Source organism: Geotrypetes seraphini, chromosome 1 (genome assembly GCF_902459505.1).
Source record: "Geotrypetes seraphini chromosome 1, aGeoSer1.1, whole genome shotgun sequence".
In the NCBI taxonomy this organism is placed as follows: domain Eukaryota; kingdom Metazoa; phylum Chordata; class Amphibia; order Gymnophiona; family Dermophiidae; genus Geotrypetes; species Geotrypetes seraphini.
In genome coordinates, this window is record NC_047084.1 from 2,205,828 (window position 1) to 2,232,483 (window position 26,656).

Below are 26,656 nucleotides of genomic sequence, written 5' to 3' on the forward strand. Positions count from 1 at the left end.
TGAATTCTTTGGTGGTGCAGGTGTCCAAGCGCACCCCTCTCTCCAGTGGGGGTAGTGTGGTGTTGAAAGATATGCAAGACCGCCATGTGTTTGTGGTCCTCAGGAAACCTTTTGATGCAGCTGTCCCTCAGCTGTGACCTTTTACCCGCACCTGTCCCTCTTGGCTGAGCACACTGGAGAGTGAAGCGGTGGATTCCTCTCCTCACCTTCTGATAGCTGGAACTGATTATATGTCAGAAGCTTTATTATCTCTTGAGAGCTTTGGCAAAAGTGTCGGCTTACTCGCTGTTGGCCAGCCAAATGCTCTGGGTCAGACAGTGAGCTGGTGATTCCACTTCAAAGACGACATTAGCTAGGTGGCCTTTTAAGGCACACTTGTTGCTTGGCAAAGGACTGAATGATCTCAAGGTTTCTGTGATGGACTGTCATCCTAAGACCCTGCCTGATAGTAGACCCAGACCCTCCAGGGGTTCTGGTCATTCTAATTTTCGTGGCTCACGGCATTCCAGAACATTTGCATCTGCCACGTTGCAGAGATTTTCACAGAGCTCCTGATGACAGTATGAGGGCTACAGGCATTCCCAGCCTTCCACCTCCCATTCTGTACCCCCTGCCAGAAAGATCTTTATTTAGAAAATGAATGCTATATATTGAAGAGCTAAAGCCGATATTGGTCAGACTTGGAATCATACTGGATCAAAACCTTTCATTTCACCAGCAAATCAGTTCGGTAGTCAGCAAATGCTTCTACAAGTTAAAACTCATTCGATCACTTTCTTCATTACGTGACACCCACCCCCTCCCTAAACATTCTCATCCACTCCATCATTTCCAAAATTGATTGCTATAATACCCTTTACCAGAGCATAAATCAAAAAGGATTCGTAGACTACAAATCTTGCAAAATACTGCAGTCAAACTTATCTGTCATGCAAATAAATTCAACCACGTCATTCCACTTCTACATGGCTTCCCATCCCTCATTGCATCACTTTCAAAATCTTTCTTCTCATTTATAAAACCAAACACCATACCTCTGCGTTCATAGATAAACATTTAATTCCCCGTACACTACGTTCCAATTATCAAGATTTGCTGGTTGTTTCCTCTATCCGAGAAATTATTTTATGATACCACTAGAAAGTCCATTTTTTTAGTTATAGCCCCTTCACTCTGGAATACTCTCCTCCTGCATATAAAGCAAGAATCCCTCCTTATTCTGTTCAAATCAAAACTAAAAACCTTTCTATTCAAGGATGCCTAAGATACCTAATCCAAGAGTCCATTTCTTTCCCTGAACTACCAATCATCTCAGGTGATCTATGCCAATTGCCTCCTTAGAGGTGAATTAATTGGTAATGTTCTATCCACCCCTCCCTCTTTTTTTTTTTTTTTAATTTCAATGTAATTTTTACCATCTCTTGTTCCTTCCCCTATCATGTCAGTCTTAAATGTTATCCCTCTCCTCCTCCACATTTACTGATCATGTGGTGGATTTTCTCTTCTTTTTTTTTTTTTTTTTGCTTTTAAATTCTTTGTAAACCGTCTAGATAAATTTTGATAGACAGTATATCAAAGATATAATAAATTTATCTGAGTCCCGTATATGACAATTTGATATAGTATGGACTAGGGAGGACTGATGGAAACTCCAGTAACTTGTCACCTGTGCGGACACTCCCCTTGAAGTTCAGTTTGTTTCTGAAGCCTTGCTGAGAACTTTTTCTAGTTTCTTCTGCTTGTGATTTTATTTCTCAATTACTAGTCTTTTATTTTCTTTGGTGCTGTGGGTATTGCCCAAGTGTTGCGGATTCACTCTGAGAGTGTTCCTTCGGCAGGAGATCACAGACTTTTCCTTAAAGATTGTCTGCTTCTGGAGGGTGCTCTGTAAGCTTGAACTGCAGTAAGCCCTCTAATCAGCCTGCAAATTGGATCGGGTCTCCGGGATCGGGAGCCATCTCTTCTCTGGTTTGTCCACAAAGGGGTAGAGCACAGGCTGCTGCAGTTCCATGGAGGTACGTCAGGATCGGAACCGGACCTTGTGTCTTCCTTAATTCCCCTGAGGGGTCCTGGTGGTCGTGATCTGTGGTGATAGGGAAGGTAAAGCGGTCAGAAGATCTGAAAAATCTAGTTTAATCAGCTCCTGAGGTACTGATCTCTCTATGCTTGCACTGTCTTTTTAAAATTTTATGCATTTCTTATGTTTTATTATCATATATTAATGTATGTATCATATATTATCATGTATTAATGTATGCTGAGATGTATTTCCATTTTAAATTGTATTCTTTGCTGTATGATCAATTTTAATTTGTTGTAAACCGCCTAGAACCATTCCTGGTTAGGTGGTATATAAAAAATAAAATTATTATTATTAATGTGTATTGCTGGCTGCCATTTAAATACATTGCAGCACATGTATCAGAGCTATCTGTGAGTCACAGAGTTTGCCAATTTTAGGGGGTGCTCAAATCGGGGTTTTGTCAGTTCCCCCCCCCCCCCACCTGTAAAATCCGTTTGATTTTGGGGCTAATAAAAGTTTGACCATGTAAATCCCTTTTATCAACGGCTGCACTGATTGCCTTTTGAGGCAAGAATCTTGTTTAAATTCGGTTGTATTTGTTTTAAAGCATTGTTTGGCTTGGCCCCGGAATATTTTTTATTGCAGTTTAAACTATATAATTCCACTAGGAACACTCAAAACAATAACATGTTCATGTACCCATCTATAAAAATCGTTCGATACAAGAAATTTCTCAAAAGGACGTTTGCTTTCTAGGTAGGAAAAATGAATTCTTGGTTGAGTTCCCTTATTCCCCAAGCTGAATCTTACTATGCTTTTAGAAAGGTGTTAAAGACTAAATTATTTGAAAAACTGTGAAATCCCATGTATTCTTATTGATTATATACTTCACTGAATGTACAGTCTTCTTTATGGAAACCACTCAGAACTTATGACAGGGAGGTATATGAATAAAGTTTTATTATTATTATGGTACTGGAAACAGGAAACCTCTGGAGAGATTAACTGAAGACATCCACCATAGAAGTGAGTATTTTTCAGTTGTAGTGTCGCTGACGAGCGCTGGGACAGAAGACTACTGTAGTTGCATGAGACTACTAGGAGGATAATGCCCATTGAGGATGTCTGAAGTGAAGACGGGCAAATGGGACCACACATACAATGGAGGCCATGTAACTTAGAAGTTGTAACTTGTGACGTGCTGTCAGGTGACGACAAGAAGACACTTCCTGGCAGAGCTGAAGTAGTATGGTGAGTCTCTGCTGAGGGAGGAAAACATGTGTCTGGAGTTTATTGGGGGTTCTTCTGGACACAAACCAAAGTCCTGAGTGGGCTCTAGGTGGGATTTTGGAATAATTGACTGCAAATTCAAGGAGTTCAAGAAGTTGAATTGTTGCATTCAAAGTCTCCTGAAGGACCCATTAATCTGATGTTATGAGGTTCTAGCACTGTTGGTAACGGATGATCCTGCCTCCTATTGGGAAAGTCTGAAGTGTGGTTTGAGAAACGCTGGCAAAGATCTCTAGGAGGGAATCAAAACGCTTACTGCTGCTTAGGTTGAATAGGAACAGAAGTTTTCCGTTTCCTATGTTGCCTTGGTTGTCTTTGGGTAGATACTCGTGTAGATGCAGGAGGCTGACGATATTTTGTTCTGGAATAATATGAAGAATGCCGGTAGGAGCTTGAAAATCACTTAGGCTGCTGAGATTGTTGCACTTCTGAGGAGGAAAGAGTGCTCATGTCTTTATCTTTTGAGTGGCCTCTATATGGTCACCCAACAAGTCATCACCCATGCAGGGTATGTTTTAAAGATGGTCTTGAGCATTGGCATTGAGATCTGAGATTCTGAGCCAAGCTTCTCTGCACATAATGGAAACCACTGAGATGCAAGAGGCTACATCAAAGGCATCGTAGAGTGATCCATGTATTTCCTGGTCTCCAGAACGTCTTCTGGACAAGGGACTTCATGTAGAAGACATATAGAAAGTATAATTCAGGATTTTGCTCTTCTTGGAACTCTGGAATACCCTGTGACCAAATTTTTCCAGCATACTGCCCTATCTGCCAGAGAAAGCACTAGCATAGGTTCTAGAGCTGTACTCCTTCTTTAAGAAGGATTTGTTCCAGTACTAGTGACTTTTATGTGGTGGCTGCGATTTGTTAAACCAGGGACAGACTGAAGTTTATAAAAGGAATCCAACCTCTTTGGAGCAACTGGTATACAAAAGGAGGATTCCCAGTTTGTGAGTAAGGCCTCTTTCATAAGGTTGTGTAGAAAAACCTTGAGGGCACTGTCTGGGCAACTCCTTGTAGTCGAGTGCCTCTCTGAATTCTGCAGTAGGTTCTGTTTCATACTTAATCTTAATTGGAAGATCCTGCCATAGGTGCCTAATAAACTTGGTAAAGGACATATTGGCAGGGGGCAGAGTCAGATCAGGCAGCAAAGCTGAATCTGAAAGACTCCGTCAGAGAATTCATCATTTTAATCAGACCTGCTAGAAACAGGAAAAGACAAATCGGAATCAGTCCTCATTATATTGACCTGGAACAGTGGTGGGAGTGATGAGGGGAGCATCTAGCAGGGTGTCTGGTCGCACTATGATGTCTAGTAGTAGAGCTGCGATATGGATGTTGGAAGGCTGGCGAGAAGAATGTTGAGAAACGATATGCTCTGGCCCCACCCCTTCCCCCCAAGATGATGTGGCCATAAACGCAGGTGATAGGTGCATGTTATCGATACTTTCATTAAGCATACTTAATGCATGTGCAGGAGTCTGAGAGTGGTAGCCTGTGGTATCTCTCTATCCTTGCTCAGACCCAGTTGAGGTTAGGTTCATGTTGACTGATAGGCTACTGCAGTCACATGCTGTGCTAAATCTTGACTAGCCTATTCCACAGCAGCATATTCAGATTTTGGAGAGCAGGGGTCTATCTGGTAGTCGGTACAAATGGCGTCTGTTGCTGGAAGTGGAGCGCCTTGGTGGAATTACAGAATGCGCTTGCTGCTGTAGAGAGAGTGCCTGTGCGGTAGGTGGCACAAAATGTGCATGTGCAGAGGCATCTAGTCGTTGCTTCTTTGACAGAGAAGATGCTTGTGTCGCAGTAGTATTGGAGGGGGAATAGTGCTTGTGTTTCTTAGTTTTCTTATGCAGCTTCCCCGATGACGGCAACACTGAGGTAGCTGAGGTAGAGCTGAACTTTGAAGTTGACTGCCCTGGAGTAGGGCTGTGAAGAGGAGCCTCCGCATCTGAGTTTGTCATCCTCAACGCCACTTCAAAAGCTGACTTCAAAAACCGACCCGGAAGTCTCTTAAAATTATCAGGAAATCAACGACCCCAAGGGAAACACTGCCGACACAAGGTTCCTCACCAAGGAGAAGGAGGCTAGAAAGCCGAGGCCTGAAAGCACTCCTTTCGATAATACTGACAAATAAAATAAATGGAAAGTAAACTTAATATGGAAAGGCACAAAACATACACAATAGATACACACAGAAAATATACGCTTATAAAATATGTATGTTATAAACGCATATGATGTACACCAAAAGGTTTGTGAAGAGAAAACCAAGAGACAGCTTCTCCACTCTGCAGAAAACAAAGAACTGATGGTCCCGTGAGCTGGCAGCGGGTGGAAAGGCACCCACATATGGCAGTCTTGATTTCTTCAAGTGACAGTTCACTTTGGACGATCCATATCAGGTACCATGGATGTCATCGCCCACATGTGCTACCTGCTTGTCCTCGGGTAAAGCTTGTATATCAGATCAAAGGGAAAGGGGATGGGATTTTACGTACACCCTTTCTGTAATTATAATCAGTGGTTTGCATATTATATACAAAGCACTTATTCTGCCCCCTAGAGCAGTGGTTCCCCCCACGCCAATCGGGTTTTCAGACTAGCCCTAATGAATATGCATGAGAGATATTTGCATATAATGGAAATAACTTCTGCTACCAAGCTTTGATGTCAAGTTTTAAGTTGCAGACGAAATCCTGCAAACAGATTATTTAGATTTATTAACCACTTTTTCATGAAGAGATTCACCCAAAGCCATTTACAATACATTGAATAGTAATGGGTACCCTTAAGTATTTTCTCTATCTATCCCGGCAGGCTCACAATCTTAACTGTGATAACGGGGCAATGGAGTGCTAAGTGACTTGTCCAGAGTCACAAGGGGCAGGCTGGATCAAACTCACAACCTAAGGGTGCTGAGGCAGTAGCTCTAACCACTAGGCTACCCCTCCAGTTGTTTTATTATAATTATCTAAATGAGACTCTTTAAACTAAAATCATTCTTAAGTTATAGTCAGAAATTTTTAGACATGCATTTATCTGTTTTGGTATTATTTAAAGGAAGGCTTATTACTGAAAACTAATGTGCTGCTTTCCTTTTGATAATTAACTTGGAATTAGGCTAACCTACAGTGTTCTATTGTAGGCTTTGTATGAGCGAGGATTCCCTGTTCCAAAACCATTTGACTACAACCGACATGCAATTGTTATGGAGCTCCTTAATGGCTACCCTTTGTAAGTATGGAAAATGTCTTGTCACCTGTAATGATCAATCTTAAGGGTTGTACTGAAAGCAGGTAAATAAAAAATTACCCACCTGGAGAGGGAGAGAGAAATATGGACAGCGCTCCCTCCTATTGGTGGAACCCCATCAACAAAGAAGAGGGGGCTCAAGCAGCTCTCGTGTACAGAGACATGAGAGCATGAGAGAGGGATACAGGCACCGCTGTATTTTGGCTGTAGCTTAATTTTTTTGGATTCTCTGAGCTGTAAATGCTTGGAGAATAATTGCAGGTGGTCCAGAGGGGTAAAGGTAGGCTGCTGAAAGTTATGAAGTGTGCGAGTTCTAGAGAAGAGTGTGCATGTTTCTCTGGCAGTTGAGACAGTTGAGATTTTCCTTAGAGCTGGGTGGCTGCTGAGGGTTTGAATAGAGATAATGAGTGAATATTTGAGAAATAATGGGCAGTGAATTAGTCAATTGTCAGTGGGGTTTTAATTTCTGTACTGCTGTTTTGAGGGATTTTAGGTAGAATAGTTGAGATTTGTTGTTGACAGTATTTAGTACTAATGGCTAAAGAAACTTTGAGGTTGCTCTGAAGGAACTAATCTAAATTAATTAATTTAAAAAAGTTTGGCCATTGTGAATTTCTTTGGTAAAGTTTGTTAAAGGGATTTATTTTCTTGTGAAGAAACTTAGTTTAAAAAAAAAACCCAAAACAACCCTTTTTAATCATTAAATTGGTTCTGTTTTGAAAAGGAATGTGGTAAGAGAGGTTCTAAAGAGTATTAATACATTTTCTTGCTGGTAATATTCTTCTTAAGAGAAATGGGATAGTTTTACCTTTTAATTTTTTTTTTTTTTTCCATTATATTTTTATTTTCAAATTTTGCAAAAAGTGTACATAATAATAAAATACATTTGATATATGCATGGTATCACTTTTATATATAACACAATGTATGTCTGAATTTGATTTTCCCCTACACCCTCCCCCCACCCTTTTATTGCCTTAATATAATATTTTCAAATTTTATAAAAGTATACAACATATTGGAATACAATTGATAATTATTCAATAACATATTTATATCTACTACAATATATTCTAGATAAATTTCCCTCCCCCCACCCTTCTATTATTTTTTAATCATTTATTACATTTTGTATCATATATTATAATATATTATATATAAATTGTTTTCCTTATCCCCCCTATATGTGTGTCATAAAAAAAAAGAAAATCTCTAATAGAAGAAAAGAAGAAAAAGTATTCTATTATTTAATCATTGCAGTATTTTGTCAATGGCCCCCATATTTTTATAAATTTATTATATGTCCCCTTTTGTACTGCTATTGTTCTTTCCATTTTAAAAACATGGCATATTGTATTCCACCAAAATGTGTAGTTTAGGTTGTTGTAATTTTTCCAATTATTAGTTATATGTTGAATGGCAACCCCTGTCATAATTAATAAAAGTTTATTATTTTCTGGTGAAATTTGACTTTTTTTTCTCATCATTGTTCCAAATAAAATTGTATCATATGATATTGCAATATGATTTTCCATTAATTTATTAATTTGTGGCCAAATTGAATTCCAAAATATTTTAATATAAGGACAATGATATAATAAATGATCTAATGTCCCTGGTTCTAGATTACAGTGCCAGCATCTATTAGACTTAGAACTGTCTAGTTTTTGTAAACGAGTAGGGGTCCAAAAAGCTCTATGTAATAAAAAGAACCATGTTTGTCTCATAGACGCTGACACTGTACATCCCATTCTCCAAGACCAAATTAGTGGCCATTGAGATACATTAATTTGATGTCCAATCTCAATGCTCCAAATGTCTCTTAGACCATTTTTTGGTTTTTTATTTAAATATCCAGATATTAATTTATACCACAATGCGGCTTGATGTCCTAGGAAGTCTGCTTTAAAGCATAAGAACTTTAAACTATATTGATTGTTTAATGATTTCCATTCAGGGAACCCAACCTGAATGGCCTGCTTCAATTGCAACCATTTAAAACTTTGTGTTTTATTAAGACCAAATCTATGTTGCAATTGTGAAAAATCCAGCAGTTTACCTTCTGAAATAATATCATCTAGAGATCTAATTCCTGCAATAATCCAGTTCTTCCAAAGGATTTGAGCTCCGCCAATTTTGATCTTGGAGTTTATCCATATGGATTGATTCGTTGATTTATATATTGGGATGGGTGTTAATTTATCAATAAATCTCAATGTTTTCCAAGTATCCATTATTATTTTATTTTCTCTGTATCTTTTAGGTATATTAATACTTGGTAAATGAACTAAATTTAGGGGAAACATAAGGCGCCATTCCAAATATAACCAATCTGGTGCATTATCTATAAGTTCTGGGAGGATCCAATACATACCCTGACGTAGAATATAGGCTTGATGGTACCTATAGAAATTTGGAAAATTTACCCCTCCCTCCTTAATTGATTTTTGTAAGGTTACTAAAGCTATTCTAGGTGTTTTACCAAGCCAAAGAAATTTTGTTAAAATTCTATTAAGCTTCTTATAAAAGGACCCCTGAAAATAAATAGGTATCATACTCATTTGGTAGCAAACCACAGGCAACATCATCATTTTAATAGTTTGAACTCTGCCCCACCAAGATATATGTAATGGGTTCCATTGTTCACATAACTCCGTTACTTTTTTTAATACATATTTTTCATTTTCTTTTACAGTATCTTCAATTGTTTTTTTAACTTGAATGCCTAGATATTTAAATCCTTCTTCTTTCCATATGAATGGAAAAATATCAAATAATCCTTTTACACAGTAAACATTCAAGGGTATAATTTCAGATTTATTCCAATTAATTTTATAACCTGAAAATTTGCCAAACTTATCAATTAATTCCAATAAAGAAGATAAGGTAGACTCTGGATTTCTCAAATAAAGCAAAATATCATCAGCATAAGCCGAAATTTTATATTCCATATCTGAATATGGAATTCCTTGTATCTCCCTCGTTTGCTGTATTGCTAACAATAAGGGTTCTAATACAACATCAAATAACAAAGGAGATAACGGACAGCCTTGTCTAACTCCCCTCTGCAATTGAAAACCATCAGATATCTTATTATTAATATTTAGTCTTGCAATTGGGAAGCTATACAAAGTTTTTACCATTTGTATAAATCCAGAACCTATACCAAACCATTCTAAAGCCTGATACATAAAATTCCATTCTACTCTATCAAATGCTTTTTCAGCATCTAATGAAACTGTAAAAGCCGGTTCATCCATTTTTTTTTGACAAGTTTAGCATGTGAAATAATAGTCTAGAGTTATTGGAGGAATGTCTTTTAGCAACGAAACCCGTTTGATGCATATCTATAATATGTGGGAGAGCTTTGGCTAATCTCAAAGCCAAAATTTTCGCCAAAAGTTTATTATCAACATTTATCAAAGATATAGGCCTGTAGTTTGAAACCAAAGTAGGATCTTTATTTGGCTTAGGTAAAACAATTATTATTGATTCAGCCATAGTACCTTTTATATTACCTTTTATAAGTTGTGTCTGATATAATTTTAGTAAATGTGGGGAGAGGATATTTTGAAATGTTTTATAAAATTCTACTGTGTAACCATCACCACCTGGAGCGGATCCAACTCTAAGAGATCTCAATGCTGTTTCTAATTCTTTTAATGATATAGGTTCTTCTAAACTTCGTTTCATATGATCAGGAATCTTAGGTCCATTTATTAAATCTAAAAATTTTTTCCCATCTTTTTGTTTCTCCAAATAAGGTTCGGAAGAATATAGATCCTTATAAAAATTTAAAAATTGTTTTAATATTATATTTGTTTGATTTGTTATTATACCATTATCATCTTTTATTCCATTAATATTAGTTCTCCTTTTTTTTGCCTTAAGATAATTTGCTAATAATTTTCCCGCCTTATTAGAATTTCCATAATACATCGTTTGTTTGGAAAACAAATCTTTTCTTATCATTTTTGAAGTTAATTCATTATATTTACCTTTTACTTTCAAAAGAGCTTGCAAAACTTCATATTCCCATTTACTTATCAATTTAGCTTCTAATATTTTTATTTCTTTTTCTAATTCTATATATTGTTTTTTAATTTGTTTCCTAATAAAAGCTGAATATGATATGATATTACCCCTTATAGTTGCTTTAAATGCATCCCATACATTCTCTATAGATGTATCTTCCACTAAATTTATTTGAAAAAATTCATTAATTTGTGTTTTAAAATTTTCCAAAAATTTGTCATCCACAAGCAATGCATTATCAAATCTCCAAAGAGGTCTATCATTTTCTAATTTATCTAATTGTAATTCTATCCATACTCCAGCGTGATCCGAAATAATTATAGGATCAATGGAAGCTTTATTCACCTGTTGTACTTTATTTGTTGAAACAAAAATATAATCTATTCTTGAAAATGATTTATGGACCTGTGAACAGAATGAATATTCCTGATCATTAAAATGAAGAATACGCCATATATCTTTCAAATCACATGACTGAACCAAATTATCTAGACCTAAAGATTTAATATTTTTACCTGGTTTTTTATCCAATAATGGATCCATTACAGCATTAAAATCTCCAGCCACCACTAAATTAGAGGCAGCCAGTGGTAATAACATATTTTGTAACTTTTTGAAAAATTCTGATTGATTCGAATTAGGGGCATATATATTAAATAACGTCAGGGTATCTTTTCCCATACCTATATCAATATGTATCCATCTACCATGTGGATCTGAACTTTTAACCTTTATATTGGCCATACATTTTTTGTTTATAAGGATTGCAACCCCTGCTTTTTTGCCCACTGCTGGAGCAAAAAAACATTCTTTTATCCATCCACCTGATAATTTCTGTGATTCCTTCATATTAAGATGGGTCTCTTGCAGACAGTAAATATCTGCATTTTGTTTTTTTAAAAATGTTAATATTTTTTTCCTTTTAATTACGTGATTCAGGCCGTTGACATTTATAGAATATATTTTAAAAGACATTATATATTTTAATACTTTTCATTATCTTATTCTTCCTCTCCTCTTTCATATTTAATATCCAAAAAATTTTCTTCATGACACACATATTTAACCCTAATGTATCTCCCTTAATTATTTTAATAATTATTCTCCTTATCCCTCCCTTTCCCACCCAATATATTGGCTGCTTACGGATACACATTGGAACTGTAATCCTAACATTCTCCCCATTCCAGGCAATCAATATTCAATTGTTTAAACAAATTTCCCTTCTATCTATCTATATTAATCTTTTATATATATTTAATCATTTTCCATAACATTTTATTAATGTATCATTTTCCTTTTAACAATATGTTAATTTGTATTTCCTTAGTATTATGATTTCAACATATAATTATTTTAAACATATATGCAGTGTATTATTTAATAATTTTCCTATATTCTGTTCTTTCTTTCATATAATTATTATTGTCTTTTCTTTGTATTGTTTTCCTCCATTTTTTCAAATATTTCGATATGTTATATTTTCTAATTTTTCATAGAGTCTTCAAAATCATCTTAATATATTATGTTAATATATCATAGGTTCTGGTTTAGAGAGAAACTCTTTTAGTTTTTCGGGATCCTCAAAATATAAGGACTTGTCTCCTGATGACACTCTCATTTTCGCCGGATAGTATAGACCATATTTAAATCCTTTTTCTTTGAGTAGAGGTCTCATGTCTAGTAGTTTTTTCCTTTTAGTTGCTGTGTTTTTGGCGAAGTCTGGTAAAAACCATAATCTTGATCCTTTATAATTTAAGTTTTTATCTTTTTTTGCAGCATTTAGTATCTCTAGTGCTTGTTGGTATCTCAACATTTTGAAAATGATTGGTCTTGGTCTGTTTTTATTTTCTAGATTTTTTATTGGGATTCTATGCGCCCTTTCAATTTCAATTGGTTGTTTCAAGTCTAATTGTAGAATTTTTGGAATTAAATTTTCAAGGAAAAGGATAGTATTTTTTCCCTCTAGATTTTCTTGTATTCCAAAGAGTTTGATGTTCTTTCTTCTTCCTCTATTCTCGTAATCCTCCAGTTGATCTTTTAATTTATTTAGTTCCAGGCTGTCGTTTTTACATCTTTTTGATTCACATTCTATATTTTCCATTTTTGATTCTAGTTCAGTTGTTCTTTTGTTGTTAACTTCCATTTGTCTATGTATATTTAAAATTTCCTCTTTCATTTCAGACATATTTGTTATAGTTTCTTTAAGCATTTGTTTGATTTGTTTTAATTCTTCCATGACTTCAGCTTTGCTTAATGTGTCTGATTCTTCGATAGGAAGTGGTATTTTGCTTGGTGTTATTTGTTCTTGTTTCTGTCTTTTTGCAGATGTACCAGCCTCATTTTTGTTTTGTCTGGTAGTTGCCATGTTGTTGTTTCTATCACAATTCTCAGTATTTACTAAGATTTTTGGAATTTTTTAAGTCCTTTCCTTCAGGTTATCAGTTTAATTTATTTGGAGAGGAGTTTCAATTGATAATATTTTCACAAATTTTTCCCTTGACACTATATAATAGGAGAAATCAGCTCCTTATCCTCAGGATTTCTCATCAAAATTTGCAGAGAAGGGCTTTTTTTTTTTTTTTAGATTAATAGGCACTTTTCTTCTTACCAGAATCAGTTTTTAATTTAAAGAGTTTTACCTTTTCCTTTTTTCTTTAACAGGCAGTAGTCTTTTATCAATGTAAGTAGGAATTTTTTTTTTTTTTTTACTAATATATTTTTAATAAACTGCCTTCATTCTTTTCAGTATCTTCAGGCATTTAGTTGATCTCTCAGGGCTGATTTAATTGTTTGTCTTCATAAAAAGGAATCAGCAAAGGGCAAATTAGTCTCCTCCGTTCTCCACACTTAGGGCTCCAAATCAGCACCGGCAGGAGAATTCAAACCGTCACTTAAGTCAGTTAATAGCAGTCTCAGAACAAGATCAGCGTTTCTTCTCCTTACTGTTAGTCAACTTTCAACACGAAGGAATTGTTTAGGCACAGCAAGCACAATATTAGGCTGGTATCATTCACCATAAGTTTTTATTGTCGCTCCAGCAAACCCTCTCTTCAATCTCCTTTTGTTTCAGTGAAAAGTAAAAAGAAATTCTCCGACTCTTTGCCTTCAGGGTTCAGCGTCTGCCTCAAACCGCCGCTGCTTTGCTTTGCCCCTCTCTAGCTTCCCTTCTTTTCAGTTTCTTTCAGGCACGGCAGGTCAGATATTCCTCAGACCCGTCTCACCAGCTCTGTCAGTCACTTATTTTCAATATCGCGCCGTTTCAGCGCCAAATAAAAATCGGCAGTCCTTTCTTCTGGCTCTCCTCTCACAAGCCCAATCGCAGCTACGATAGAGGAGAGCCACAACTCACTTTAATAATCTTCTTCTATTTCAATAATCTCTTAAGCAAATGACTTTTATATTTATTTATTTATTTAGCGTCTCACAATTCAATTTGCCGGTATTCCTTTCTCAGCCTTTTCTCAAGCCCTTCAGTTTCGTTAAATATTGGCAACATTCAACTGTTTATTTTTTTTTAGTTATGTTAATCCACATCAGGACACAATTCTCCTCTAAAAACTGTCCCACAAGATTTGCCTTTTATTTACTCACACGTTTCACTATATCAACGCTGCAGTTCAAGTCTCATGAAACCGTTGAAGAAAAAAAAAAAACGGCACTCTGCTTTTTCAGTTCCTATTACCTCAGACTTCGCTTTAACTTCAGCAAAAAATAATATTTTCATTTATCATATGTTCCGCTTATTTAGTTTTTATTTCTTGATGAAAATTATCTAGAAGGGAATAATTTTTTTTATATTCTGTGCCTAGATGAAGGGGAGCTTAGCGATTACCCGTCCATTCGTGTTCGCGTTAAGCCACGCCCCCCTTTTACCTTTTAATTTAAGTCCTTTTCATGCTGGGACTTTATAAAGAAGTGAAGCTACATGAGAAAACAATAAGGAAGAGTTAATAACTTAAAGTATTCCTTTTAAAAGTTTATTGCTGACACTTTTTCTGGGAACTAATCTCTGGGGAAAAGAAAGTTTTAAATAAAAGATGTCATGGAAACTTGAGGAGCAGTGCTGAACTGAGCTGCAGGGGCTCCATAGAATTAAACACAAATGTTCTAGTGTTGAACCAGAGATGCAAATAAATAGAAGTTCATTTAGTTTAGTTAACATATTTTAAGACTGGGAACTAGAGAGTGCTAACTGTGGTGAAGACTGGAAGTTGAATGAAAGGTGCTGCTAAGCATACAAGGAGGGAGGGTTAGTGTTAGGTAATTTTATTTTATTAAATGGAAATACACGGCCTCTCCACCAAAGAAGACACTGACCTAGATGTGCACACACAGGAAATGAGTTTTGTTTCTTTTATTTCTTAAGTCAGAGTAGTAGGTTTGGATCCTGTGCTTCTTACCTCTTCAGCAGTTCCAGCCCAGCAGCCTGGTACCCTAAGCAAGAAAGTACCTGAGGGCCTGAAGAAAAAGAGGGTTTTTTTAAGATTGGAATTTCCTATGTGCACACAGTTGGCATTAAATTATTGGTTAATTATTTAAGTAACTTACCTGAAGAGCCTTTGTTAGATTCCTGCAAAGAAAAGAAGCAGACATTAATATTGGGTAGAGCTTCAAAGAAAAGACAAGCTAGATAAAGAGTAAGAGGACACAAGAGTGAAAGTAGGAAAAGGAGCACTTACCTATAAACAGGAACTCCTTATTGATTACCCATGGGAGAAAAAGCAAAACATTATACAATGACACAGTATATGGGATTAAGTAATATAAAGGTGGGAAAATAATTTTGAAAGGATACTCACCTGAAAAGTTCCTTGAGTTTGCCAAATTTCCAAGTGGGATCTATAAAAGACAAAAACAAATTACTTAAGCACCTTATGCAATAGAAAGTTGCTAAAGAGAATTTTTGAATTATTTTAATTAGAAATATTGCCCTTAAGTGTGGAATGTTTTGATACTGTTTTTAAATGATATTTTAACCTGATGAAAGCACTTTAATGATATGCAAAGCACTTTGGTTTCTTTCTGTGCAATAAATATTTAATTTATTTTGGAACTTGCCATTTGTAAATTATATTCCTTTACCAGGTGTACATTGTGACTCAAACCATTCAGAGTTGCTGCAAAGTTTTTATTTTTGCAGTGTGTTTGGAAGAAAGTGTACCTTGACCCAGGGGAAATTTCACTTACTACCCGGTAGTGTGACCTCGGCTAACTAGCTGCTGCATTGGGTCAGGGTAGCACTGAACCCCAGAGGGAGCTGCAGGGGTTTTCAGTAGCCACGGGCATTATCTTTAAGGTTTGGTTTGAAGTGTTAGATAATTTAGTGCAGGTATTATGCAGCTAAACAGTATTTTTCATTCTCAAATGTAATGCACCCTGAGAGAAATTTTCTTGTGATGTATGTCCTTTTTCATGTTGTATCCTTTCTTATGGTAGTGTAAGCCCATTTCTCATGTTAGTGTAACATCATATTCTTAAGTTTTTATTGCATATCTGATTCATGTTTATATATCAACAGGTGCAATATGAGTAAATGTGAAGCTGTTGCTTAAATACATAGGGACTGATATTCAGCAAGAGATCCTAGATTTTCAGTGGCTCATAATAGGATAGTGCCAGTAAAATCCAGTGAGAATATTGTGGCACTATTTGGTTAGTGCTGGGATTGTTCAGGGGCGGAGTCGGCATGGAACCAGGAGTTACTTATGCACTGCCTGTATTTGACAATGGTACCCAGATAACGTTCCAGTTACTTTGGGACAGACCTTTTTGCTATCTTAAATTAGCTGGAACTTAATTTGGGTATCGGTACCAAATATCTGCATTGCTTAGGTAAATCCTAGCAGGCCGATATTTGGTGCTGGTGCTGACACTGAATATCTAAGCATATTTCAGTGATGAGCAGCATAACATTAAAAAAAAAAAAACCCACACTTGATTGCCACTGACTGAATACCACAACTAATGCTGTTTTAGCACATGGTCCCATTTTATGCAATGAGACCCTGTGCTAAGATAGCATGACTTGTGCTAAAACACCCAACTTAATGGTAGCCCACATTGATAACTATGCCCCTAATAGCAGGGGTGACATTACAGGATAGTGATGGCTTTTGCAAAGGCAGCCAGTTAAAAAGGACACAAAGTATGAGTGTTTGGATACAGTCTCGAACCATTGGTGGACGGTGCCTCCAATTCCACAGTCTGAGTCATGTCAATAAGAGTGTGATCTACTAGATCAAATGCTGCGGTATGGTTGAGAGAAAATATCAATACTAATTTTACATTTCTTAAAAAATTTAGTAGCCCACATAACAGTAAACCACATTGATTACTCCCCCCCCCATCTTAACCTGTTTGATTCAATCACTGTTGATTCAGTCATTAGGTGGTGGTGCATTATTTCTTTGCAGATGGCATATAACACAGTCATTATACTGATCCACATTGTCAAGATCTGTCCTCTGTAAACACCTGTCTTGAAGCAGTGTTTTCTTAGAGTTCCACTGTTCAAAACTTAATCCTCTAAAATCTAAGGCTATGTGGTTCAGGGGTCATCCACAATTTCGAGTACTGGCCTCTGTTTTACAAGTCAATAAACAAAAAGTAGAGCTAAGACACCCAGAATTAAATCAATACAAATCAAAATAAGAAGTGTCTACCTCTGTAGGGGGCTACCAAACAAGCTACAATCAATGTTAGCAAATGAACCTCAAAATCCAAAGGATAACCTTCAGTAGTACAAAGACTTGGAGCAGGGAGATAAGACTATCACGGGTCCAGCTCCGGAAAAAAGCTCAAGAGAAAAACTCCCTGCAAGGGGAGAAAAAACTCTCAGAACTCAAAAATAAGGCATAAATCATTAAAGCTTAGCTCTGCATAGAGGCACCCCACAGTGAGGGGGAGTATGAATCAAGAGGTAGGTCCTAAGATCAAGGAGGCAGGTTTCTAAAAGGTGTTAAGTTGTAAACAGCAAGCAAAAGATTAAACAAAAATCTTAGGGCTAGATTCACTAAGCAAACCGATCATGTACCGATCGGTTTGCGACCCAATTTCCCTCAGACTCGATTCACTAACCTGTGTAGCGATCCGATCCCGATCCGTGCATGCAAATGAGGAGAATCGGTATGCAAAGCAGGAAGGACACGATTCACAACACTTTTTTCCTGACACACCGACTGGCTGCCAGATCAAGAACAAGCGACTGGTGAGGACCAGTCACTTGTGTAAAAAAACTGCTCTCTGCACCGATTCTCTTGCTCTGGCCGCCCTGCTCTCTGCCCCAATCAGGCTTTTCTGCTCTCTGCCGCGACCTGCTCTCTCCTTCCCCCGACTCTCCTGCTCTCTCCCACGACCTACTCTCTGCCTGCCCTGACTCTCCTAATCTGTAAAACTGCTAATAAAAATGCAAATCTTAAGATGACTGTCTTATTCCTTTCTAGGTCTTATAGCACAGGCTGAAGCTGAAAAGATCTGTAAAATTGGAGAAGCACAGCTGTCATTGAAGCTGCTGTCATTGAAGCAATCTCCTGCTCTCTGCCGCCCTTTCCTGCAGCACGAGCCTGTGGTTTTAACCTGCTTTAAAACCATGGGCTCGCACTGTGGGAAAGGGTGGCAGAGAGCAGGTGAGTCCGGACCGGAAAAAAAAAACAGCAGACACATGCGCAGACCATCTACAGGCAAAGTAGATGGTCTGAGCATGCGTCAGGATTGCTACCTAGCAATCTGTGTCGGCGGATGGGAGCTTGTCTCCAATTGCCCCCATTAGAATATTATTTGTTGCAGAATCCATCGGACCTGCCCGGATTGGACACGGATCGGTCATGATCGGGCAGGTTAGTGAATCTAGCCCTTAGCTCTTAGCTATAAAGTAGGGTCCTTTCTTTGTTGCTGTCTGTGTAGTGCAATCCTGCCTTTCACCACAGTCTTAGCAAAATGGGGGAAACAATTAATTATAAAAAATAAAATTATGGAACACGTAGACAAACATGATTTAATGAGACTGAGTCAGCATGGATTCAGCTAAGGGAGATCTTCCCTCACCAATTTGCTCGAGTTCTTTGAAGGTGTGGATAAAGGTGAGCTCCTGAGAAAATTAAAGAATCATGAGATAGGTGGCAAAATTCAGTTGTGGATTAGAAATTGGTTATCAGATAGAAAACGGAGGGTAAGGTTAAATGGTCATTTTTCTCAATGGAGGAGAATAAACAGTAGAGTGCCACAGGAGTCTGCACTGGAACCGGTGCTATTTAACTTATTTATAAATGCTCTGGAAATTGGAACGACAAGTGAGGTGATTAAATTTACAAATGACACTAAACTGTTCAAAGTTGTTGAAACACAGTTACTGGATGCTAGGGTCCACCTTGGGGGTTAGCACCCAAGAAAAGGATTTGGGTGTCATCGTAGACAATACGATGAAACTTTCTGCACAGTGTGCGGTAGCTGCCAAAAAAGCAAACAGGATGCTCAGAATTATTTAAAAAGGGATAGTTAACAAGACTAAGAATGTGTTAATACCCCTGTATCACTCCTCATCTGGAGTATTGCGTTCAATTCTAGTCTCCTTATCTCAAGAAACATATAGCGGCACTAGAAAAGGTTCAAAGAAGAGCGACCAAGATGATGGAGATGGAACACCTCTCGTATAAGGGGAAAGCCTCTCGTATAAGGAAAGACTAAAAAGGTTAGGGCTCTTCAGCTTGGAAAAGAGACGGCTGAGGAGAGATATAATTGAAGTCTACAAAATCCTGAGTGGTGTAGAATAGGTACCAGTGGATCGATTGTAATTTTTAACCAAAAAAAAAAAAAAAAGACTAGGGGACACTTGAAGAAGTTACAGGGAAATACTTTTAAAACCTTAGGAGGAAAATTTTTTTTTTCACTCAGAGAATAGTTAAGCTCTGGAACGCATTGCCAGAGGTTGTGGTAAGAGCAGATAGTGTAGCTGGTTTTAAGAAAGGTTTTGGAGGAAAAGTCCATAGTCTGTTATTGAGATAGACATGGGGGAAGCCACTGATTGCCTTGGGTCGCTAGCATGGAATGTTGCTACTGCTTGGGTTTTGGCCAGGTACTAAGGACCTGGATTGGCTACTGTGAGAACGGGTTACTGGGCTTGATGGATCATTGGTCTGACTCAGTAAGGCTATTCTTATGTTCCCTTTAAAATACTCTTCTTCTCTATCTTAGCCTGGCAAATCAAAATCACTACAAACCACAAAATCACTACAAACCAGGTGTCTTCTATCAGGTTGCTGGAACTTGGTGCATCCTGCCCTCAGTGTCTTAAAGCATTTTCTGTTTTCTAATTGAGTACTTCTCTTGTACATACCTTGATAATGTAGAATATACTCCTTACATGTTGGGGGGGGGAGGAAAATGTTTGGATATGTTTTCTTAATATAGGACGCTTAACCTTTAAACGTGTGTTTTATCACATTTGCCATGGGTGAATTTAGTCTGCCTTAATGTAGAGGAACACAGCAAATTCATTTTCTCTCTTCTTTAATCCTGTAGGTGTCAAGTACGTCAAATTGAAGACCCTTCCTCTGTATACAGTGAGTTAATGGAACTTATTGTCAAACTTGCTAATCATGGCTTGATTCATGGCGATTTCAATGAATTTAATCTCATGCTGGATGAAGAGGATCGCATCACAATGATTGATTTCCCGCAGATGGTGTCAACTTCTCATCCAAATGCTGAATGGTTTGTACTTGAAATTGCTTAGGAGAATTGCTTGGGCTATGTCTCTTTAAATTTTTCATTTATCTTAAATTTTTCTTGTTTAAAGGTCACTTCTTAACTTTGTAAATGTTATCAGAAAGTTCAAATAGTTTTTGAAACGTTCTCATTTTTGGATAACCTTGACTGCTTCTATCGGAAATTAGTATGGTTGTGTAAATTTGTACTTTTGAGTTACTTAAAAACTTTAGGCTTGGATCATTGTATGTTAAATGTACAGCTCTGCATGTGCCTTTCAGTGCTATAGAAATAATAAATAGTAATAGTAGTAACAAAGTTAGTTTCCTTTATTGCATCAAGCAACCTAATTCTACTATATATTTTAGTCGCTATAAAGGGATCTATTCACTAAACCAATGTTTCTCAACTCAGTCCTGGAGTATCCTCTAGCCAGTCAGGTTTTCAGGATATCCACAATGAATATGCAGAAACTTGATTTGCATACACTGCCTCCATTATATGCAAATTTCTTTCATGCATATTCATTGTGGATATCCTGAAAACCTGACTGGGCAGAGGGTACTCCAGGACTGAGTTGAGAAACACTGTACTAAACTATGATAAAGTTTACTATTACTAAGTATTAGAGGCAAAACCTCCACAAGAGTGTTTTGGAGTTAAAGGGTATATGGTTGGTATGTAGAGGAGAGCAGCCATGACTTCAACCCATTTTATCATTTTAATGAAGCAGCTTTTATACATTTACAATTTTTGCATTAACAGGCTGTCTTAATGGTAACTCGGATTAACAGCTGTGCCACCCTTGTCACTCCATCATTATCCCCATGTCAAGTTTTTAATACAAGAAAATTCCTTGTTAGATGTTTAAAGTGGGATTTAACGTGCAGCAAGTCTTTAACCACATTAAATACTTAATAGACTTTGATAAGTAGGCCCTTTGACAGGTGGTACTGGCTTTTTAAGAAATTATAGGATTGTGCATTAATCGCATGATCCAAATGAAAGAGTTGAAATAAATTTTTAGCATGGTACAGCCTTACTAAAAAGTGGGACTTTACTAAGCTGTGCTGTCGAGCAATGCACGCTAAATGCTGAGCTGCCCATAGGAATAGAAGAGTCAGCTTCACATTTATCTTGCACTGCCCAGCAGCACAGCTTTGTAAAAGGACCTGAAAATCTGATTTTATTTTTCTAATCATCTCCCCTCCATTCCATGGGCACCATCTCCTTCCCCACTCCGACGCTTCCCTCCTCTCCCCTGGGCACCATCACAACTCATCTCATTTGTCCCCTCCCTTCCATGGGCACCATCACTTCTCATTTATCTTCCCTTCCCTTTTCTTTTCCCCTCCCTGGAAACCTGTTCTCTGCATCTTCTCCACCTCAGGATAAATCTCTGGAGAACACCCCACCATCCTTTTTTTTGTTTTGTTTTGTTTTCCTCCCTCTCCCTGCAACTCCTCCTGCCAGGTATCTTCCTCCCTCCTACCTTTCCATTCACTGCTGACACAGTTTCAACTTTCTGTTCCCATGGAACTGCTTTACAGTTTCAACTTTCTTCCCATGGAACTGCTTTACAGAGAAAGAGACTCTGGAACCAGCTAGCTAGCCGATACTGTATACAAAAGTAGGAGGGAGGAAAATACCGGACCACAAGGGGAGGGAGGAAGGCCCATGGAGGGAGAGACACAGACCTGGATAAACATGTATTACAATTAAAATTTTTTACACACGTTAAACATTGAACATGTTAATAGTGCATCCCTACCTGTTTACAAAACCTAGAACCTGGAAAAGGTAATGGAAGAGCATAAAATGTTTTACACTGGCTATGAATCGAAATTATTGATTAAATGTTTAATTCCTAGGTATTTTGACAGAGATGTAAAGTGCATTCGTGATTTCTTTTTGAAGCGCTTCAATTATGAAAGTGAGCTTTACCCAACATTCAACGATATCAGGTTAGTAATTAGCTGTTATAGGACCCGAGCCACATTTGCACTTTCTAAACTGATTGTAAAATATATGGTAAATGAATCAAAAAATGCTTTGGTAGCCATTTGTTTTTGTCAGTTTCCTTAGCAACAAGCTCTGCACCAAGAGTAACAGAAACGAAACTTTAACTATAGATGTTCATCAAGAATGTTTCTACAAAATTATAATTGTTTTGAGTTCTTGCATTGCTTTAAAGAGGCTTGTTTTATTGTATTTGTTTTGAGGGGGGGAATGTTTTTATCTTGGTTCAATTGTAATCTTAATGATACTTATCCAAAATTTTGCAAAAAGGACAATTTTTCAGTACATCATAGGGTTCTTCTTGTAAACTGTGCTAAAATTGTCTTAATGTGTCCTTTGACCAGTCTCCCACCCCCCCCCCCCCCCCCCCCCACCGGCGCTAAGACCACTTTTAGCACAGCTGCAAAGTGGCTGGTTTTTGCAGATTAATGGGCCATGTGCTAATATTGTCATTAGAGCACAGCCATTAACACATTTTAGCACATGAGCCCTTACCGCCACCTATTTTGTAGGTGGTAAGGGCTAACATGCTAATCAGCACATCTGTATTTTAACTAATTAGTGCAAAAACGCCCACTCCTGGCCCCAGATAGGCCCCTCTGCAAAACAAATAAAGATTGAGTGCTAAATTTGTGCACAGGACACCTCTACTAAAATGGTTGCTGTGGGCATGCATTGGTGCTTACCTCGGTTTTGAAAAAGGACCCCTATGAAAATGTGTGATTTTTACTCATAAAAATATAACCAGTTTCTGGGGTACTTTGAACCTAACTATCCCCAGAGCTTTGAAAAACACATTGTAGGAATTCACCATAGCCTTATTTCAGAGAAGATTTTTTTTCCCCCCAAAAAAACATCTTTGATTTTCAATCTAATACAGTGCAATACAAATAAAAGAACAACAAAAATGGCATGCATTGCACTATCAACTATAAAGGTAATACATATAACAATCATTCCTCCCATCCTTAATTCAATTATTTATAATTTAAGATATAATATGTAATGATGATAATTAAATTACCCAAATGTATCCTTCAAGGTTTATATTCTTCCACCAACCCCCACCCTTGATGTGTAAAGGAATCCAGTAAGAAAAGAAATAATAACTAGATCTTATTATAAAGTCATAAATTTTGTCAGTGGGCCCAACACTTATCTCGATGCTCCAAATGTCTCTAAGACTATTTTTTGGCTTCTTGTTTAAAAATCCAGAAATCAATTTGTACCACTGGGCGGCCTGATGTCCTACTAGATCTGTTTGATAGCAAAGGATCTGCAAGCTGTAATAATTTTTTAAGTTTTTCCATTCAGGGAACACACTCTGAATGGCCTGCTTCAACTGCAACCATCTATATTATCAACCAACGTTCTCCATCCCCATCAAACTGGGTTTCGAAAATTCCATAGCACCGAATACACCATGATAGGCTTGACCAATAATATTCATTACTTTCTTGATCATCATAAATCCGTAGTATTAATCTCCCTAGACCTAACGGCTGCTTTTGATACCATAGACCATGACTTATTAATCGATCGATTAGAATCAATTGGAATTAAAGACCAAGTATTAGCATGGTTCATCTCCTATCTGTCAAATCGCTCATCCTTCGTCAGATTTAATGACAATACGTCCAAAATTTACTCTTCAAAATACGGTATCCCACAAGGTTCAATATTATCCCCCCTTCTTTTCAATATATTCCTCTCACCTCTTCTAAATATAACACAATCCTTAGGTTTTACAACATTCGCTTACGCTGATGACATTCAACTCATCCATCCATTAAATCCGGAAAATAAAGATGACATTGCAGCTATTACAATACTGTTAAATCATGTTTCTATAAACTTCGCTTAATTCGTTCACTCGCCAAATTTTTACAGCCTGAATCCGTTAATATTCTAATCCATTCTTTAATAATATCTAAAATTGATTACTGTAATTCTCTTCTCATTAATGTCACGCAAAAAGAAAAAAGAAGGCTGCAATTAATACAAAACACTGCAGTGAAACTGATCCATAACGCAAAAAAATATGACCATGTTACCCCTCTGCTGATTAAATCCCACTGGCTTCCGGTAAGCCATCGTATTACTTTTAAATTACTTCTTTTAGTTTTTAAAGCCTTAAGTTTTAACGAACCCCAATTCATCAACAGATGGCTAATCCCTTATAACACATCACGATCTCTTCGCTCAACCTCTCACAGTCTTCTCTCTGTTCCCTCATTGAAAGTTGTAGGAATCAGACGGCACGATATGTTCTCTGTTATGGCCCCCCATTCATGATATCTCTTACCCCAATATATAAGAGATCTAAAGGATTTAACTTTATTTAAAAAAACGTTAAAAACATTTCTTTTTAAGGATGCTTATGACTTCTAGTATACTAAATATCGATTTTTTTTAAAACAGCTAATTTTACCCTCCTTTTTGTTCTTCCCTTTTATGTTTTTTCCTCTCCTCTATCCAAACATTGTAACTTTTTCCCCTCCTACCCTCACAATTCTTGTAAGTGTTAACCCATAAACATTATTTTAAAAGTACGTGTTTAGTATGTTTAAGTTTTATCCCATAACAAAAGTTATTTTATATGTTAATACTAGCATTTTTTCACTTGTATATTTTTATTTGTATATTTTTTATATATGTTGTACATCGCCTAGCAATTTAAATAGGCGATTCATCAAGATCAAATAAACTTGAAACTTGAAACTAGACTTCAAAATGCCAAATGTTTGTTGCAGTTGTGAAAACTCAAGCAGTTTTCCATTTGACATAACGTCATCTAATGTCCTAATATGTGCCTGCATCCAATTCTTCCAAGCGATCCCAGCACCGCCTATTTGTATCTTGGAGTTTAACCATAAGGACTGTAAAGTAGATTTCATTATAGGAACATATGTTAATGTATCAATAAATTTTATTGTTTTCCATGTATCCAATAAAATTATGTTGTCCTTGGCATATCTAAGTAATTTGATATTTAGTACATGAGACAGTCGCATAGGGGACATAATTTTCCATTCAAGATATAGCCAAGCCGGCATATGTTCCATGAGCTCAGGGAGGACCCAGTACATACCTTGACGCATTATATAGGCTTGATGATACCTATAAAAATTTAGAAAATTTACCCCACCCTCCGCAATTGGTTTTTCTAAAGATACTAAAACAAGTCTTGCATTTTTCCCAAGCCAAACAAATTTCACCAGAATACTATTTAATTTTTTGTAAAAGGACCCTTGAAAATATATTGGTAACATACCCATTTGGTAACAAATCACAGGCAGAATCATCATTTTGACCGTTGAATTCTCACCCACCAAGACAAATGTAGAGGGTTCCATTGCTCACACATTTCTGTGACCTTAAACAATAAAGATTTTTCATTTACTTTCATCGTTTCTTCCAATGTACTTTTTATCCAAACCCCTAAATATTTTATACCATCTTCTTTCCAAGTAAAAGGAAACTCATCAAATACAGTCAAACCTCAGTTTGCGAGTGTTTTGCAAGACGAGCAAAACACTCAGCAAACTTTTGACTCGCAAACCGAGTGTTGAATCGATTTGCGAGCACACCCCCCCCCCCCCCCCGATAACCGGCATCGCTTCCCCCCCCCCCGTCCGCAAAGGCCCCTTCGCTCCAACTGGCACCCCCCCCAAACAACTTAAACCTACCCCCCCCTGCAGTCTGGCACCGGCACGCAGGCACAGATCGTGCCGGTGCCTAGAAGATATTCCGGCTTCTGCCTGCCTTGAGCATTCTCGGCGAGAGGGAGAATTAGAAGTCCTTGAGCATGCGCAGATGCATGCTCAAGGCAGGCAGAAGCCGGAAGATCTTCTAGGCACCGGCACGATCTGTGCCTACGTGCCGGTGCCAGACCGGGGGGGGGGGGGGGGTAAGTTTAAGTTGTTCGGGCAGGAGGGTGCCGGTTGGAGTGAAGGGGCCTTTGCGATCGGGGGGGGGGGGGGGTGCTCGCAAATCGATTCAACACTCGGTTTGCAAGTCAAAAGTTTGTTGAGTGTTTTGCTCGTCTTGCAATAACATTTTCTTTCAGCAGAAATCCTGGTGGTGGTTGTTATTTATTTATTTGTAATACCACCTGTACCAATAAAGGATCTAAGTGGTCCTTCATGCTGGATCAAGGTAGAGTGCTGATGTGTAGTAGGCATTGTTGGATTGAGGTGGAGTGCTGGATCGGAGGGGAGGGTGTGGAGGGTATTTCTGGATCGAGGTGGCTTGCTGATGTGTAGTAGGCATTGCTGGATTGAGGTGGAGTGCTGGATTGGGGGGATTGTTGGATTGGAGTTT

General features: G+C 37.5%; 1 protein-coding gene and 1 long non-coding RNA gene across 2 annotated transcripts in view; one reads left to right on the forward strand and one right to left on the reverse strand.

Annotated features, from left to right (window-relative positions):
* Positions 1 to 26,656, forward strand: part of RIOK2 (RIO kinase 2) — a 64,074-nt gene that overhangs the window by 22,948 nt on the left and 14,470 nt on the right. Inside the window, exons 5-7 of the mRNA XM_033963915.1 lie at positions 6,468 to 6,556; positions 20,129 to 20,320; positions 22,186 to 22,278. Of these exons, the coding sequence (XP_033819806.1) occupies positions 6,468 to 6,556; positions 20,129 to 20,320; positions 22,186 to 22,278 (374 nt within the window). The remainder of the gene's footprint in view (positions 1 to 6,467; positions 6,557 to 20,128; positions 20,321 to 22,185; positions 22,279 to 26,656) is intronic.
* On the reverse strand, positions 14,844 to 15,555 carry LOC117345494. Its single transcript, XR_004536450.1, has 3 exons — positions 15,292 to 15,555; positions 15,161 to 15,182; positions 14,844 to 15,070 (listed from the first exon to the last, which is right to left on the reverse strand). It is a non-coding gene; the product is annotated as an uncharacterized LOC117345494 (long non-coding RNA).